A 19,236-nucleotide genomic window follows, 5' to 3' on the forward strand; every position below is an offset into this window, starting at 1 on the left:
GAGGCTATTTAAACTTGAAATATGTAGGGTGGAAAGAACCTTGGGACATATGAAAAGTTACTGCCATCAGAGATAACAGGGCTTTCTGTTTAAGCCTAGTTCAGAGTAACAGTGCATTTTACAAACTGACTCCATAAAGGATGCAGTTTCTTAAATGTATTCTCCTGAATCATCTACTGACCCTGAAATGTTCTACCAGAGAAGTACATAAAAGGAGAAAAACCTCCCCAAAGCAGAGAACAGACATGTGTAGGCATATGTGTGGTCGCAAACATGGGCCTTCTTTCGTATAAGGCCTCATGGGTATGGCCCCTCCAAACTCCACATTCTGACGTATCCATATTAAGTGTCACACGCTGCTTATTTTCCTCCCAAATACAGAACACAAGAACGGAAGAAGACAACCCATTGCCCTTCTACGGTCTTAGGAAGACATTTCATCCTTTTTGTGTACTTCCTATTAAGGACCTATGGCCTCAATGAGGGGTATTAAATACATGCCACATCCACTTAAGAAAGCAGTTTTGGCATGTCACTACGCGAGATGGTTAGGAGTCATGAGAACATCAGGTAGGCTGAGCGGCTGAGTGAGGGGCTGCTATCACAGCTTCACCCGGGAGCACAGGCAAGGCGGCACCTGCAGAAGGGGCCCTGGCGGGATTTCTGAGCTACGGAATGAAGTTCGGTGCCTAAGGTACGAGATGAGGTAAACAGAAACTGGTGAGTTACCTTCACAAATAAAATATTTAAGAGGCAGTTCTTTAATAATTCTAATTCCCCAGTGTAAAATGATTAATTTCCACAAACCTATACTGTTACTAGTGATGTATCCCTTCTCTCTCACTGGGTACCTAATGTGTTCTCTCTTTTGTTTTTTTTTTTGTGGTATGCAGGTCTCTCCCGTTGCAGAGCACAGGCTCCGGACGCGCAGGCTCAGCGGCCATGGCTCACGGGCCCAGCCGCTCCGCGGCATGTGGGATCTTCCCGGACCAGAGCATGAACCTGTGTCCCCTGCATCGGCAGGCGGACTCTCAACCACTGCGCCACCAGGGAAGCCCAATGTGTTGTCTTAAAAGCAAAAGTTCCTAGGATAATGCCTTATTTTTCTACAGGCGTTGTACAGACTCAAATCCAAGTTCACATAAGCCTATTTTGCTATAATAGATTCGAAGTAGAACGAGTTGCCTCTTCCTAACTCCAGGGCAGAGCCTCATCTCTGGGGCAAACCCCCTGTGAATACCGGTCGGCGCCCCGCAGCTGCCAGCCCCCAGTGTCGGGGGACAGGGAGCCCGGGGGCACTAGCACACGGTTCTCTGTGGGCCAGAGGCACAACCTGGTGCCAGGCAGCTCCATCTCAGAGCCGGGGGCTGGAGAGCCAGGAGCCCCTTCCCAGATGCAGGGGGCGTTTCCAGACTCCCCCCACCACCCATTTATACATAAAGCACCCAAGGGTGGTTGCAAAGCTACCCTTTCTCCTTGGGCCAACCACCAGAAAAATCTTAACACCCCTTCCAAAGGACAGAACTTTTGATATTTATTTTTCTCTGGCAATTTCATTCAAATAACCTGTTTTTTAAATAAACTTTTAAACTCAGGTAAACCCAGACCAGATCCATGAGAGGACGTCTGGTAAGACTGCGAGTTTGGGGGCCTGGTGGACCTCCAGCTGGGGCGGCGATGCTCAGCCTTGGCGAGTCTGTGAATTGGTCCCCTTGGCAGGAGCCACGATTACTTTGGACCTTTCCTTCAGGTGGAAGTCTTGTGTAACTATTAAGATAACCCAGTCACCTCAATTACTACTTTTTTAAAAGAAAATAATTGGGATTACTCTAATGAAATGTTTCCAAGTTCAAACTTTATTTTCTTCACTGAATGACTATGGTGGGGGGGGCCTCGGGGAAAGAGGCTATTAGGGACCAAATGATTGAACATGTCATTTATCTTATTCCTCATTATTACTACCGGAGAGAAATATTTTCTGAACGTAATACACTGAGCTCCGAACAAAATCAAACGAGACATTGTTTTTGTTCTCCAGTCCTGTTACTCTAAGCATTTAAGTTCTAGGGCTTATTATTTAGTGAAGCCAAAAAGGAGGTTGAGAAAGAGCTAATTACTCCTATTAGAAGTCTGAAAATGAAATCAATGTAGGAAACCAATGTTTTTAAACCTACTCACTTCTGTCCTGGAAACAACATTCAACACCATGAATTCTGCGAAAGCAAGTGAGAAAAGACCGAAGCCTGGGACTCAGACTTGCCCTCTGAAGCAAACCCCTGCGCTGGGCTCTCTCCTCTGACAGCGGCCGTCTCCAAATGACGGGAGGTCAGGACAGCGAGTGGGCTGTGGAGACATCGTGCAAAGGCAGACTCCTCCAGCCCCCTCGGGACGAATGTCTCTCGTGGGAAAGTCCAGCCCGTGTCAGGCACTGAGAAACCCAGGAATTCTGAACCAACGGCAATGAAACCCCTACTTGCTGTCAAAACCTTGTTTTAAGAACTTGGTCTTAAGCCTTCTAGAAAAAGAACAGAATAGGTGCTTATCTCAGTAGGAACTGAGGACTCTGTGGACATCAATGCCTCCTCTGGCTTTTACAGGGGACTCTGGTCACCTGTGCATCACGTAAGCCCAGGGTTCCAACTTCTCCCATCAGTTTATTTTGTAGGTTAGTTGATTCTATCAAGACAGAATCACAGGACACTCTAGGCCACTGCTGTAGAAGGTAAACCTACAGACTTCTTTGCTGCAAATCAGATCCTCCTTCCTGGTGGGTAGTTCACGGACGCCTCAGGGCCCACCGGCAGATGCCGCTGTCCCTGCTTCAATCAGAGCACCCCGCTTTCACACACCAGGGCTCTGTGTAAGACTTAATTTAAAATAATAGGGTCTTCTGCTTAATATAAAATAAAAAAGCTTAAACACACTGCCTTAGAACACTCGGATAGAAAACCATGTAACGGCACTGGAAAGGGCGAGTGACTTTTTCCTGAATCTTCAGGGTTCAAGTCTGCCAGCCCTGACACTGCAAATCTTTGCTCCTGGTACCATGTCCGGGCACCTCTTTTAACCCATGGCAGCTGTTTGAAATGCTGATGACAAACTGTCATTTATCGACTGACCGGAGACTGGCCACATGCACCTCCCCAAAGAAAGGGCTCGTTCTGGCTCACCTTATCACTGTCCAGCGTGTTCTGAGACGTCCGGGATGCGATTGAAATCGTATCAGGCTGGCTGCTGCCATCTCCTTGGCTATCCAAATCCTCTCCATCCCTGGAGACACAGAGAAATTCCTGACATTGCTGGATTTGCTTTTCAAGAATGGTAAAGATGGGCTATCAGCCATTGGAGGAAGAACAGATTTGTTTAAAGAGGTGCAAATCGGTCTCTGATTACGGCTGCCACCACGGTATTAATGACGATACATGACTGACTCTTCACTGAGAACAGGTTTTTTGCTGGGCCCTGGGCTGAGAGTCTAACATCTACCACTGCACTTAGTTCTCACAGTAATAAAAATCCAGTTGATAGGGTCACCGCCATTTTAGAAATGAGAAGCAAAAACGTCTAGGTGCTACATAACTTATCCAAGGTCACATGCACGACTTACACAGGAGCACAGATTAATAACACTTGGGGTGGAAAAGGAAAAGAATTAGGGATTTGCATATAGACTTTCATTTACTTTAAGCTGAAGGAGGTTGTTGTCTTGACAAAGGAATTTCATTACTAAGAATGATGTTATACATAAATTGTATTCTTTAAAAAATTACTCCTCAATACTTCTCAAAAATATTTGAGAAAAATGATTTTTGAAAAATAGTATGTTAACATTGCCTTGTTCCTTTCCTTCAATAAAAGCAAACTTACAAAAAAATCCCCAGGCACTGACCTCCTTCCCTTCTGTCTCGTTGCCGGAGCTGTTTTGGGGATGTGAATGGGCTCCTTCAGGGCGCCTTTCAGGTGAATGGTCCTTTCCTGGATCACTTCCCGGATATGCTTGATCCAGTCCTGCTTGTTTTCTATACTGGAGGCCTTGACAAAGTGTTAGAATCAATCAGGATACAGAAGGGGCCTTTTCCAGAACCTGCACTAACCACACTCAGGTCCCTGCATTCCTGGAATTGCCCGTTTAAAAAATAACTTTTCAGCAGAAAAGCAACCATCTCCTGTGTTTAATTTCCCACCAAATAAATGACCCTAATTTTGAATATTCTGTCATCAAGGCCGTTTTTATTCTATAGCATTCATGTTATTCCAGATCTCTGAATATCCTAGTAATCAATCATTCTCCAGCCCTAAGACCTGTTAAGCAGCCCTGGGTAAATATGAAAACACAACCACCCCCAAACCCAAGTGTCTTGAGGCCCTTTAGGCAGACAAGTGGCCAGTGCCCCAGAGCTCGCCACCTCGCCCCCTTGGACTCACGATCAACTGGTGCAGCTGCACTGTTTCCCCAGCTGCGTCCGCTCCCCATATCCCCACTTGCACTCTATGGAGTTGGGGCCTCCCTAATCCTCCTGTTATAAATGAGGACCTGCAGTGTGGACACACCGGAAATGTGCCTAAGGCCACACTGCCAGCAGGTGAAGAGGCCGGGATTCCCGGGGGGTGGACACCTCAGCCCATCCCCCCATCTCTGCCTGTATCCACCTCTGGTTAGACCACTGCGATAAACCAGGGTAGCCTACTGCCAGTTACATATGGTGGATTTCCCTCAACTCCACTGCAACACTGGAGAAAGGTTCTCTGGAAAAGACACATCGTAGATACTCAACAAGCATCGGTGGAATGAACACATATGGCATCACTTTTTCCAGATTTTTTTCTTTCACTGTGCCTCAAAGGAGGTGGTTTTTTTTTTTTTTTTTTTTTTCTTTTTTTCATGTTCTGGGCCTTAGTAACAGTTTTTAATTTCCTTACGGAAAACATCAACCTCCTATGATATAAGCATAATTCCCTGTGAATGATTAAAACAATCGTCAGTGGGATTATGGATGAGATCACGCAGGGAGGGGAACCCAGCATTTTCTCGTGGTGGACCTTGTTTTTGAAAATACAAGGTCAAAGCCCACGCTGGGGAAGGAAATTAAAATTGAGAACTCTCTTTCTAAACAAAATGTTTTCACTGGAGGGTGTGTCTTCAAAGTTAATGAGAGGCAGTAACAGAGAAATGAGTGAAGGAGAAAAGGAGCCTCCTGTCCCTCTCCCCAGATCTGATGCCAGGAGAGCAGTTAAACCGATTTCTCCTGGGGCAGGAGGCAGCGTGACTAGGGAACAGGGGAATCTGTGCATGAAATCAGCATCTCAGGATGGACAACTGTGAACAACACAGAACTACTGGCATTTAAATGCCTGAGACAAATATTTGGGACGTTAAACAAAGCGAAGTATCTGAGAAAGGACATTTGGCAAAGTTTGGAGATCTGTATGTACCATGTTCAGAAATAAAGAAAATTCTCATAATTTAAGTAGAGCAAACTGACCATTATCTTTATGGAGAGCAATTCTCCTAATTCAACAAGGAAAAAAGGCACCCGTTTTTCAGAGACAGTAAAAGAAAGGTAACCCAGCTAGAGTACTAAGCAAAGGCCCCACGTGGCTAAGAGAAGGGAATAATTTGTTTCATACTCTCAGTAGTCTCAATCTGTTCAAGAAAGGATTTAGAAATAAAATTCTCCTTTCCAGACTGTAAAAGTAAAAACAGGTCACAATTTTGTTCTACAAGTACTAGGCCATCACCATCACCGTCATTACCACCGTTACTGTCACCACCGCCACCACCACCACTGTCTACACCATCTACACCACTGCCATCTCTACCACTGTCTATACCCTCACCACCACCTATACCATAACCACCATTGCCACTGCTAAAATATCCACCAACTCCACCTCCACCTCCACCTCCACCCTCACCATCTCTACCACCATCGACACCCTCACCATCTCTACCACCATCGACACCCTCACCACCACCTATACCATAACCACCATCACCACTGCTAAGATATCCACCACCTCCACCTCCACCACCATCTACGCCATCACCACCACCACCGCTAAGCAGTGTCTGAAATTAATAAGGACGGCATTTCCTTTAGCCTCTCATTAGAAGTCAGAAAAATATTACCCTCCATTCTCTAGAAAACTTTCATTTGGTAAAGCCTGCAAGGAAATCTGATTCTTCAATTGCATCGTGAGTATTTTATTATGTCCTAAATGAAAGTAGTCCATGTCTGGCTAGAATACCTGGCACTATTTCTCAGATGTACCCTTTGGCATGTGTCACTGCAGCTAATCTGGATAAATACTCATGAGTTGGAAGTTTTAAGGTCTTGAGTATACTTTAAAACTTTATCCCTTAGAAAAGTTCAGCTATCTAATATCGAGCTATCAGTGCAATTTATATTTTATAGGGCTTTACGCCAGTACTAACGAGAATACACTGGGTTGGTAGTCATATATTCATTGCAAAACAATCCATCATTTCCATGTGAATAAAGACCTTAGGAACACAATGGCTTCCACAGTCAGCGGTCACTAAAGTACAGGCTCTACAAGAGTGCTGTACTGTTAAATAACTCACAGTTGCTGGAAATACCGTAGAGAGATTCAAAAAGAATGTAAGGGACAAAATTGCTGACATGCAAGTCCACACACCAGAGGCCCATTAAGCCTTTGGCTCGTCTCCCAATATTCTACAAATCTTCAGCTACATCTGAAGTCGCTTATGGTCTTTCCAGATAGCTCAGGAAGACAGTTCCATCTGCATTTTCTCAAACACAGGAGGAGGGAAGTCCACAAGACACCCTTAGAGCCCTCCAACTTTCCTAGGAGAGGTTAGTATACTCAAAACAGCGTTCAAATTAAATATTCAAAGATATATTCCTCCCTCAAAGACTACACACTCCAAAGCACCCTTAGTGTTTTTAAACACTTTAAATGATAACATTACCAAACCCTACACCTGATCATGACCGCCCCCCCTCCCCGCCACTTTTTTTCTCTGCCTCCAAACTGGAAAGCCAAAGACTCTTAGGACCCCATGAAGACTCCTGGCACGTTCAGCCTTGAAACTGCCAAAGGCCCTCACAGATTCATCAGGTGCCTATTCTCCTTTGGAAACCAGAGGTCAAGTGCACAATGGGAGCTACTGGTCCATATCTCCCTCCTCCTGTACCTCAACTTCTTGCATCTCTTATGCAATCACCCAATTCTTTGCAAGACTGGAAGAATGGAGAAGTTTAGAAAGACCTTTCTCCAAGTGACCTTTTGTAGGCAAGCAAAAATTTAGCTCGAGTAATTTCACCACTAGAATACCAAACTGAATTTATTCTACTGTTCTTTTTGTGGTAATCCCCAATCTCTACAGAACACAAAGGGAACAATAAAAGGACATGAAAACCAATATGGCTCAACAACAGGAAAAAGCACTCACAGACATGGTAATCTTGTCACAAAGCACATTCCCAAGCTTCGGATGGACGTACCTTAAGGACAATTTTATTATCTGAAGTTGGCGTCCTCCCCACCCACAGTGCAAATTTGCAAGGATCTCCTTCAACGTGTTCTGTGACACCCAACTCTGAGGTCTGGATAAAAAGACAATTACATAATTAGGCAACAGTAAAATTCTGGCAGGATATAGAACAGAGACAAAGGAAACCGTTTTTGGTGACCTGTGCTCATGTTAGGTTGTAATGACACGGTTTTGTTTACACTGACACATACTCCTTAGACCTCACTTTAGTTAAAATGAGGAAATTTTGTTCTTAGGCTACACATGATTGGCTTCATCTCTTTCGCTTCCTGAGCACCTCCACTGGAAATCCTGATGCAGGTCAACAAGCAAATCCAGAAGAAGAAAACAAAATATCTGGAAAGTTCTATTTCCTATTATCTGGAAAATCAAGAGCTATTTTCACCCTTATAAGCAATAAAATGAGTCTGTCCTAGTTGCAAAAGAGCTGCTACCATGCACCTTCATTGACGAACTAGCTTCACAGGAGAAGCTAAATGATATTTTAAAACGCAGCTCGTTTCCACTGTGTTTATCAATAGCATTAATGTTTACTATTTCGCCAATAATGTTAAGGGGGCTAAGAGACAAACTTTCTCTCTATAATACATGCATTTGCAGGAGATGCAGAACACGGAAGAGTGTAGATGAAGGTCAACGTCTTCATCCTCCCCCGCAATCAGGTTCACCCCAATGCATTCTCTCCTTTCCAGCAAAGGAAGTGATTCATAATTGTGGCCTCTGAGGGAACCTTAACTTTTAAAAGATAAATTAAGTGAAGATGTATCAGCTTCTAAAACAGACTAGCTTGGTCCCTAGGGACTGATTAAGGCCAGCTAGTGAAATTATTAGACAGCAATGCTTCATGTTTTCTTTCCAGTTACAATATGATCTAAAATGATGTAAGGTGGGCTGTGATCCAAAAGACAATCTCAAACAGGAAACAAGCCAAAGAAAATGGTATGCCTATCGTTAGCCTGAACCTGCAAACCCCAGATTATTATTAAGGTGACTTCTACACTTGGTAGCATTCTATTACTTCGGGAATTTGACTAATACGTGGATACCATAAAAATGTATAATGTATAAGTTGTCCAAAGTCCAAACATCTACCAATATTTATAAGTGATCTGCCATATCCTGTGAAGAAACCAAATTCTACCCCATTTTCTATTCTCTGATTGTGATTTTTTCCTCCCACTGCCCAGCAATTTTGTGTTGAAAGCCCTCTGAGATATCGCCCACGCAGGGAAGGCGAGGATGACACCCGCCCGAGACTTTTCGGAGCGTCGACCTGTGGTTTATAGATACTCGTGTGGGGCTGCCACCCACAGAAAAGAGCACCAGGTGTGTTTCTCTTGCCCGGAAGTACGCCGGCAAGTTAAAGAAGAATTCAGAGGCATCACTCTATCTACCAAGCGCTCAAGGGAGGCTGTCTCTAGGCAGGTGGGGCTGGGTACCTTTAAAACGATTTCTGCTTATAACATACATTTTCTCTCATAATGGTATTCTGCTGCTGTTTTTCATAAATGTATTTTTAATGAAAAAATCAAACTTCATCATTAAGAGCCCACAGTTAGCCACCCAGTAGGCTGCTTCGATAAATTCCAATGTCGGTGAATGAAATATTAATTATAATGAGATGAGAACTTAATTATAGTCTAACATGACTGATTGATTTATAAAGCTAGTTAAGGCACACAGGAGATAAATAATTTAAGTTCACTTACAAAGTCTTCTTATGCTGCAGTTGGATTCTACGGGATTTAGAAAAAGCAAGTTTCCTAGGTCTAGGGACACTCAAAACTCACAAGCGCCCTCCAGTGGACTCAAGGCTGTCAGAATTTCACTGAAGAAGCTGCTTCAGAGTCACACTTTAGGAGGTTGGAGGTTAAACTGAAGGCCACAAACAGTAATTTTTCTCTGACCACAAGAAGCTGCAACTGTGTCACCTTTAAACTTACAATTCTGAAGGCCTATACTTACAAACAATTTGCTTTTATAAAGGTACTTGCTTCTGCCACTGGAATCTTTCACTTCTTTACTAAACACTAAGGACATTTCAAAAAGGAAGAGGTGCCGTTCTCGACCCTTTCGAATTAAGGTTTTGGGGTCCCACACTTGGAAGGATTCCTGCAGGATGAGTTCTCCCTGAGACTCAATGTTTTCATCAAACCCTAGAACACGAAAAAAAGGAGGCACGGTCAATTTGAAAGAAAATGAAAAATGATGCAGTAGTAGCATCATGGCTACTTAAACATTTGCAAAACGCCCATCCACTCAATCTCTGATTAAAGTTTCCCATCTGGGCCTCTGGCTACCCTTCCTTGGGGGGTTTTCTCTCCTCTGGACACGAAGCTCTTCAAGCCAGTCGGTCGCGCTCTGGTCACTGGCTGCCGTTCACTGCGGCTGTCTCTTCCTGAAGTGGCCGACACACAGGCAGGGGCTTCTAGTTACGTGCCAGCCTCCAGGGGCCCCGTCCTCTAGGAGCAGAAGCCCCTCCGTGGCCGCTCAAGCCAGCACTACACTTCCCATCCCCCCGTGCGGCCAGGAGCAGTCACAAGCACGCTCACCTACGCCCGGGCCACGCAGGGAGACTCGGGCACAACTTCTGGTTTCTGCCCTTCGAGCTGTCCCCTCCCCGCTCTTTCCCCACATCCTGCTAGATGGAAGGCTAACGTGGCCTTGACACACCCTGCAGCTGGCCAACCAGCAAAACATCCAAGGAGTGGAGAGAGACCAGCTGGACAGAGCCTGAGTCCCCGGTGACGCCCTGAGGGCTGCCCAACAGCTCGGGATTTTACATCAGAGGGGGAAAAGGTGCTCTGGCTCGGCCTCTGAGGTGGGGGGGGCGGGGTCTCTGTAACTAACAAACAGCAGCACCTCTGCCCTAACTGGGAAACTGTTCAATGGGACCAATGGTGACCACACAGGCTGGCCAAAGCATTTGGGGCAGGATTACTTCTTAAAATAACTCTGCGTAACCTGATAATGAGAGTTGAGCTGAAACACAGAAATAGCTTTCTTAAACAGAAGCATTCATGGAAACTATACTGGCGTTGACCATTTTTAGGCGTATTTATCTGATTCTCTTTTTGCCACGTTCCACGCACTGTTTGGCTGCACGGGCAGGGATGTGGAACCTGCTTGGTTCAAGGCTCTGACAAGTGATGCCAGAGATGGGGAAGATTCGAGCGCTGTTAGGGATTTTACAATCTTGGGGGATGGATCTACCTATCCTTCCACCTGTCCTTCTAACACAGAGACCAGGTAGCTGAAGGCAAGTGACACAAGGTGCTCCCAGGGTTCAGAGTGTGGAGCGGCTGCTCTCCAGTGAGGGGACAAGGACAGGCTTGTGATGAGGTCGAAGCATGTCATGTACTCCTTAAGGGAAGCAACGAGACCAATTATTGCAAAAAGAAGGCACCTGCACCTGCACTGATGACTCCTAACTAAACACAGAGGCACAAGGACGCGGGGGGTGGGGGGGGTGGACAGGTGGCGTCAGCAGGAGGCGGGAGGACGTACCTTCCAGCATGCTCAGGTGCATGGCGTCATTGGCCCGTTTTGGCACACTGAGCATCACCTCCAGGCCGTCCTTAATCTCCCCCTTCCCCTCCTCGCAGCACGTGAGCAGCTCCTGTGGGAAACCGACACCGTGAACGAGCCCAGGAGAGCAACATGCTCCGCTACGGAGGTCTTTGAAGAAATGAAAGAGTTTGTGAAAATCCATGACTTGCAAGATAAAAACAAACTGTGGTCAATTGGGCAGAGATTCGCACAGAGAGCGAATGATAAAACTGAACTGCCTCTTAATCCAATGGATGCAAGGGTGTGTCCTGCTCAAATCAGGACGTTTCTTCAGTTCAGAGGAAACCAGACACAGTCAGAGATTAAAACGAAGTTAGTGTCCACGTCAACTACCGAGCCTCAAAAATGACAAATGAAATATTTAAGCAGTGTAGCAAAGCACAGTCGGCTAGTGGTTACACCCGAAGGTCAAGCCAGAGTCCAGTTAGTACTGCTCTGCTTGCACAGGATCCCAGCATGACTCTGAGCCCTCTGGCGCCGTGAACACGACGTCCCCTCGGCCCTGGAGCTGCCCTGTCTCACAGCGGGAACAGCATGGCTGCAGTTACCTACAGGGAAACGCTTCCTCTCTGTGCTGGGACATTCAGAAAGCTCTAATGATTGCAGCACGCCTCCCCGGGCATAATTACATTTCAGATCTGTGTAGGGGAACACCTGTCATTAGAGGAGTGACAGCAGGACAACAGATTCACATTCTGGCGGGCTCCAAGATATTTTCTCACCAGCGCATCTATGATTTTTATCAGGCAGTGACAGTAACAACAGCTTTCTGTGTCCTGGGACTCAACAAGAGGGACGTGGCCCTGCAGTCATACCCTGGATGGTTTCGGGCAATGCAGCTGCCTGACAGGCCCCTCTTCTCATGGCCAGATGGTGTGCACCTATTATTCTGAGCAGCTTGGCAAAAAGCGCTTTAAAACTGCGATGCACTGAGACTAACATCACTGTCAGAAAACGCTCCTCGCTGGGGAGCTCAGCATAGCTCATGACTGCTCTCTTGAAGAACTCCTGGGCAGAATAAAGTCAGGTTTATAAATTGAAGCAGGTTTATAAATTGAAGGTTTATAAAATGACTACATGTGAGGTCACCGAGGAAGAGATCTTTACTAGAACCACGTGCTAAAAGCAAAACCCATCAATCCTGAGGACACTAAGAGGTAAATTGCCTCTGCAGAATTAGAAAGCAAAGGGCAAACGTGAATACAAACAACTTAGCCTCCTGACTTGTATTTCATGTTTATAGCAACCACGTATTTCTGCCATGGTGGTCATAAAATCACTTAATGCGGTTCTGACAGGGAAGTGCAGGAGAGCTCTTCCAATGTAAGAATGCCATAATGGTACCCCTTCACCAAAGAATGTAGGCACTTTTTACTGTTTCTAGATTTTTTTGTATGAACAAAAAGGGTAAAAATAAGGGTTTCAGGCATTCATAACTTCATCTTCTGTATTTCTTTTATATCTAGAAAAATTACATGATCATCTCCTATTGCTGTGTTAGGACCGAACTGGGGACTTAGTTGGGTTCATGCAATGTTCTTACTGGGATGAACGGATGTGGGTACGTTCTAATGTTTAATAACATTCACCAGCCAAGGAAACGGTGGGGTAAACACCATGAGATAGAGTTTGTAAATTATTTTTCTTGTAGTCAAGAAAATGTGCGTCAGTTATATATAATGAATTCTGTAACAACTCTTATCACAAATTCTAAGTTTTCTTCACCATTCTATCGTCAGAACTAATCATTATTTGATTTTTACAAGTGTGATTTTAATTATAATCATTCATAACCAAGAAACAGCAGGGGTCAGTCTGATACAAGTCATACTGGGAACAATGGTACTAAGTCATCCAGGATTGACAATTTTTCCTTCCCTTCTCATTTTATGTCAGGGACTAGGGTCAGTCAACAAAGTTCAGGTGCATAATCAAGAAATATACTATTATTTACCAGATGCACTGACAGATGGGTCGGGGCAATAAACGGCAATGAGTTGTAAAATAACATTAATTTGCTAGGTGTTATTTCAAAAACTCAGGGTACTTTACATACATAAAACAATGTCAAAAGGATAATGCACAGTGCATAAAATTTTTCAGGCTGAAGAGGCTTCATACATACTTTTAAAAGGAGCTGATACTTCGTTATTCGCTGAACAGGTTTAATAAGGTAGGAAGAGATGGAATTGGCTAATCCGTGCCGCTGTTGTATCTCCTGAATTTAAAAAAAGCATACACACACACACACACCACTGTGTAAGTCAGATAACAGGAACTAAAAATTTACATTCATTTACCCCCACGATGAATACACACAAACCACTTTTTCTAAAGTAGGAATCACTATTGCTTCTTTTAATAAGGTCAACGTAAAAATAACAAATCTCGGTCATCACTTTGAATACTAAAGACACAGTGTTTCCCCTGTATTACAGGCCTCCACGTGCAGAGGTCAAGCAGGGAAGCCAACCACCCCTGGTGCCATCATCACTGCACCTGCCCGGCAGTCAGACTCTCCCACTGCAGCTCCTGAAGCTTCGGCCACGTGCGCACCCTCGTCACAGGCCACATCGCAACCCTCCCTACTGGAGGCTTCCTTCGTCCTCGCTATAAGGAAGTCCTTTCTCCTGCTTGCTCTCATTTTCACACCAACCTACTGTATTTGCAGTATCTTAGCTCTTGGCATCCTCCTTAGGGCATGGGTTTTTTTTTAATGACTTTTGATTCCAAACAGCACATGTGCCATACGGTCAATAAGGCCTTCAATAATCCTAACTGCATAGAGCCACAGTGCTGGGCTCCACATAATGGCAAAGACCCAGGGTCGTGTGAAATATCGGAAAGAAAAGGCCTCACTGGGCTGGGAGCAGGGCTTCATATTCACCCAGGCAGTGATGTGTAACTACTGGCCATGAGAATGGCCACTAAGATAGGGGCATCTACAGGCAGGGTTCCATCTCAAAAGACAGGAGCTGAAATGTACCCTAATTTCCCAGACTTTCGGCGAAGAGCAGATGATCACACTCGGCCATGTACAAACATAAAGACGGAAACAAGTCTAATACCCTCGTGGCCTCACGCACCAAATTATACGTAAAATTCGAAAGTACCTTATCTTTTAATCAAAATTTATTTGGCACACATTTGACTCTGTTCTGGAAACCCCCAAATCACTCTATATATTGTATCATGAGGCTCCACCACCTTTCGTACTAAATAACCTCCCCGCAACACGGTCCCAAAAACGACGAACTATGTTCACACCAATGAGAATATAATTAATGAACCTCCCGACGGTCTGAGCTGTTAGAGAGCTACGTGTACAACTGTACTGACAGGCCACTTCTGGAAGTGAATAACATCATGAAATTGAAATGGGAACAATAAATGATCGAAAAAGATTCAAAGTTACTTGTTTATAGAGGGGGAAAGAAGCTTAATAGTTAATACTCATACTTTTTACATGATATTACATGTAAAAAATTAATGACTATATATAAATTGTAAGTAATGACATATACACACATGTATATATTAAAATCTGAATTTTTTACAGATATACAGCTTGCAGTATTTGAGAAGCATCTTTTAAAAACAGAATATAAGAATATCCCATTATAAGATCAGCTCGGTGCTTTGTGACCGCCTGGAGGGGTGGGATAGGGAGGGTGGGAGGGAGGGAGATGCAAGAGGGAAGAGATATGGGAACGTATGTATATGTATAACTGATTCACTTTGTTATAAAGCATAAACTAACACACCATTGTAAAGCAATTATACCCCAGTAAAGTGTGGAAAAAAAAAAAAGAATATCCCATTATAAATGTGATAGATAAAAATGGTATCATGCCATCCATTAGGTGAAAGTTATGAGTCATGCTGCATTTTATGTACACGAAATGCAACTTAGAAAATATCACAGCTTCTTTAGCGATCTATTACTTACATCAAAGTAGGATCCCGCATGCTCTAATATCAGCTGAGTAGAATCAGGCTTATTTTTGCAATATGTGACATACATCTGAAACTTGTCTGCCTATATAAACAAAAAGAAAATTAGACTATCTCTTTCAAATGACAATAAATCAAATTATGATATACTTTTATGTAGAAAAGAAGCTGTGTATATAAATGAAATTCAAGTCCCCAATTTAAGAAACCCTACTTTATAAAGAAAGCTATTAAAATAAGAAACACATCCTGCTAATAGGACACACGTCCTCCCCTGGCCTGGAGAGTCAGGGCTGGATGCCGGCCCCTCTTCCCATGATGCTATATGCAAACGTGAGTGTCACACTTAGAGAGCAGGGCCTGATCACCAGGTCACTTGCCTCCTTCCCTCCCTCCCGACCGGACAATCCTCCCAGGCAGGGCTGGGCACTCACGATTACCCGTGAATCCCCAGGGCCATGAAGAGAACTCAACGCTCTACCTCAAACCATCACTACTGTCAATAAAAAGTTTATTCCACATTAATAACTAGCTGGAGAATGTAATTCTTTGAGGTAAAGTCTATTTCTCTCTCTGTAGACACCAGGAGAAAATGGCGACACTTGAGAAATCAACAGTATTCCTTCCAACTTCCCTCAAAGCAACTGTGACAGAACAAGCAGCTGAGGTCTCATTACCCAGGTTACAAAGCAATGTCCAACGTCCTCTGGCAACTGTTCATATTTTTCCAGCTCTTTGAGGAATATGCTGCAGAGACAGAAAACGATACTAAATGATTACGGTGTTTTAAAACATTTTACTAGTGAGATACGCCGGGAATTAGACCAAGCATACCGTGAATTCAGACAATGTCTGAACTTCATCATTTTAATTAAATGCAGTGAAAACTGTAACTTCTAGACTTTAATTTAACAAAATGTAGAGCAAGTGCTCTGAACTAGGGTAAGTTATCGCGGCTTTCAAAGAGTTCACCAGTTTAGCCTTTGAACACTTTCAACAGTAGCTTACTTCTGGGAAAGTGGTACGTTTACTAGCTAAGGACATAAGTTAGGGAGGTAAACACTCAACCTAGAGAACCCGTTTAGATTCTAGCATCTTTGCTGGGGTGGGGGGCAGGGAAGCGGGGAAGACACCGCCAGCTCTGGCCCAGCATCATCTTTCCACAGGCTATTTGGGCTGCACAGGCTCCACCTAGAGGAGCTTCTGCTGCCTTTTTTTTTTGATCTTGAAAATAAAACCATGTTCCTCCTATGGCCTGTGGAAAGGGCACTTTATTCTGGTCACACTACACATCTGTTCAGTCCTCAGTGCCTTCCTCCTTCTTATTAGAAAAGACCAAACGCCAGCCAGCAGCCCCACAGAGGGCGGTTCTTTCTTTAACCTTAAGAAGTTAACTGATGCAGCAGCTGATGACAAAGGCTTGAGAGAAGTTAGGGTCCCTACAAAACCAGCTTTCAGTTTTCCTAATCTCATTTCTATAAAAAGTAAACACAAAGTTGAGTCTCTGCTAAAATTGTCTCTAGAATGTCTGTGCTTGTGAAGCAAGTCTGGCAGGCTTCCTCCAAATTTCAACAAAATCACTGGAATCTATGCTTATTTATTGGAAACTTTCATTTGTCATGAAACTTCGGCACAGATTTCCAGAATGGCTAATGAGGTCCCCAAAGATAAAGCCACTCACTTATTGTGAAACTCATAGATTTCCTGCATGTTCCCGAAGATAACGAGCTCTTTGTTCACAATCCCGGGCGGGATCTCCTCCACACCACTGGTCATTTCCCACAGGTAGGTCTGGCCGGGAGGGAAACAGAGAGGGTTAGATGAAAACCCACACCTCACCTTCAAGAAACAGGTACTCCTGACCTCTGTGAATACGTACCCAGGGTTAATGTATAATTGAAAATACATCTTAACGATACAATCTTTTGCAAAAAAAAACACGAGGAGCTATTTTTAAAAAAATCTCAGTTGTTATTAATACTTGAGAACAGTTTCCATACTTTTCAGCTCTAAATGCATTCCCAGCTTCAAATTTTGGGATAAACCTACTCCACAAGGTACGGCAAAGCTTCGTTAAACTACTGAGCGTCAGCAGCCAGTCATAATCGGTAGGCACAGTTCTCTGAAGCTGCTGTAAAATTCTACACAGAGAGAACGTCAGCCAGGCCATCATGTGGTAAACGGAATGAGAGGATTAGTGCTGCGTCATCTCTGTAATGAGCAACAACACGCCTAGAACTTCACAGAAGTGCAGCAACGCGCACAGAAGGCTGCTCCGTGCGCACGTCAAATCTCCAAAATAACAGCAAAACGTGATTATTTTAAGAACTGCCAACAGGTAAGAATCAACAGCGACACTATACTCCATCTCAACAAATAAGCAGAAAAACTTACTTACATCCATACACTCCCGGAGGTCTCTTACATAAGCCTTTTCAGTTTGAATCAGCTCAGCCATTATGAACCTTAAAGCAGAGGAAAAGACAGCAACTAGTTTAGTTCACAGTCAGGATACATGCTTATGTTAACTATTTACTTTTAGGGTCTATGAAATAATAAGGTGGTTGAAAAAGCGCTAGTCAGTGATATGTTCTGGAGAATTAAGGCAAGAATAGAAGAACTAACAGTATCCAGTCACCAATTCAAAGGAAAAAATATTCTGGAAAAAATTTTGTTAAGGTACCTACTGGTCATGGTCTCTCAACTTGGCAGTACTGACGTTTGGGGCTGGAGGATGCTTTGCTGTGGGACTGTCCTGTGCCTTATAAAACGTTTCGCAGCATCCCTGGTTCCGCCCACTAGATGCCAGGAGCCCTCCCCGCTCCCCACTGGGTGACAACCAAAAATGTCTCCACGTATTGCCAAATGTCCGTCCGGGGGGACAAAGCTGGCCCCGACTGAGAGCCACTGGTTTAGGGCAATCTTTTGTCTTTATAACTATTTAGTACAGTTTACTAATTAGCAACTTCCAAAGAGCTGCACTTGTGTTATTAACTTCTTCTCCTTAGTATTAGTACTCATGACCTATTGATGACAAATGACACTATAACAACTCGTCAACCACATATGAAATGGGGGCGCATGAACAAAACAACAAGATACTGTTTCTGCATCAGGGGACAGTGGACACAGTGGCATTTTTGCTGTAAAAACTAAGCACATTCAGAGCAATGAAAAGTATGAACACTGCTTGATTTCAAAGCACACACAGAAGTAAGCATCTTTGTCCAAGTGACATTTTCTTCACTTTTTCAAGGAATCCCGGCAGGTTCTTAAAGACAAGCTTACTCTTTCCTGCGGGCAGATTTCCGTTTTTCTTCATTAAGTTCATGAGCGGCATCGCGGAGTTTCACCTCTGACCCGGGGATACTGGCCGGAATGATGTCTAGCTGAAGACTTTTACTCTGTGGAATAAGGGAGTCAACGAACTTCAGTTAATTAAATCGACAAACAGTACGAAGAAGAAGACAGTCATTTATTCAATTTGCACAAAGCAATTTACCGATTTGTTGGAATCTGAAGAAATCCCCAGGGCTTTCTCCAAAGAGGTCCTGTACTTCTCCATCCGCAGAGAGAAATCTCTGTACCTCTTATCCACTGCAGTGACACATTTTTTTATCTCTGCCGCATGGGCATGCCCCTTTTCACAAAAGCCATCAGCCAGCTGTATCAATAGCTTCACTCTCTCTTTGGTTTGCTGCAAAAAAACAACAGGAAAGTATTGTGAAGCAAATGAACCCAACTGCCAGAAACCAGAAACACGGTGGCAACGTGCCTACAACTCTGAGCTCTGAACAGGAAAATAACTGCTGGTGACAGAAGCTCAGACTGAAACCCTAAGTCCACCCAATTCATCCCCCCGATCCTAGACTGGCTCCGTTTCCTCAGCTCTTCTGCAATGAATGGCATTTTTATGACCTCGAGGAAGAAGTCTGGACTGTCTTTGGACGGTGCCTTCACCTGGTAGATGGTCAGTCCCTCTGCAAAATGAACAAGTGATGCTCACTCAGGACGGCCTCTACATTCCACGACTCTCCTCCTGTGAAGGCCATAGGTAGTGCTTACGGACACCTCCCGCCTTACGCTTGTTTATTCTGTGTCCCCAGTTAGACCGAAAGCCCTTTTAGGGCAGCAGCCGTCTGAGATTTTCGTTCTCCTGGAGCCTATGTGCC

At 44.2% G+C, this 19,236-nt stretch overlaps 1 protein-coding gene across 1 annotated transcript in view; it reads right to left on the reverse strand.

Moving 5' to 3' along the window:
- TRIO (trio Rho guanine nucleotide exchange factor) overlaps nt 1–19,236 on the reverse strand; it is a 237,022-nt gene that overhangs the window by 85,947 nt on the left and 131,839 nt on the right. Inside the window, 12 exon segments of the mRNA XM_024741724.1 lie at nt 3,171–3,270; nt 3,890–4,032; nt 7,491–7,592; nt 9,506–9,696; nt 11,048–11,159; nt 13,236–13,328; nt 15,060–15,149; nt 15,742–15,811; nt 16,746–16,855; nt 17,463–17,529; nt 18,353–18,468; nt 18,567–18,761. Coding sequence (XP_024597492.1) covers nt 3,171–3,270; nt 3,890–4,032; nt 7,491–7,592; nt 9,506–9,696; nt 11,048–11,159; nt 13,236–13,328; nt 15,060–15,149; nt 15,742–15,811; nt 16,746–16,855; nt 17,463–17,529; nt 18,353–18,468; nt 18,567–18,761 — 1,389 coding nt within the window.

The sequence above is a fragment of the Neophocaena asiaeorientalis genome, unplaced genomic scaffold (genome assembly GCF_003031525.2).
Source record: "Neophocaena asiaeorientalis asiaeorientalis breed wild unplaced genomic scaffold, Neophocaena_asiaeorientalis_V1.1 scaffold10, whole genome shotgun sequence".
Taxonomy (NCBI): domain Eukaryota; kingdom Metazoa; phylum Chordata; class Mammalia; order Artiodactyla; family Phocoenidae; genus Neophocaena; species Neophocaena asiaeorientalis.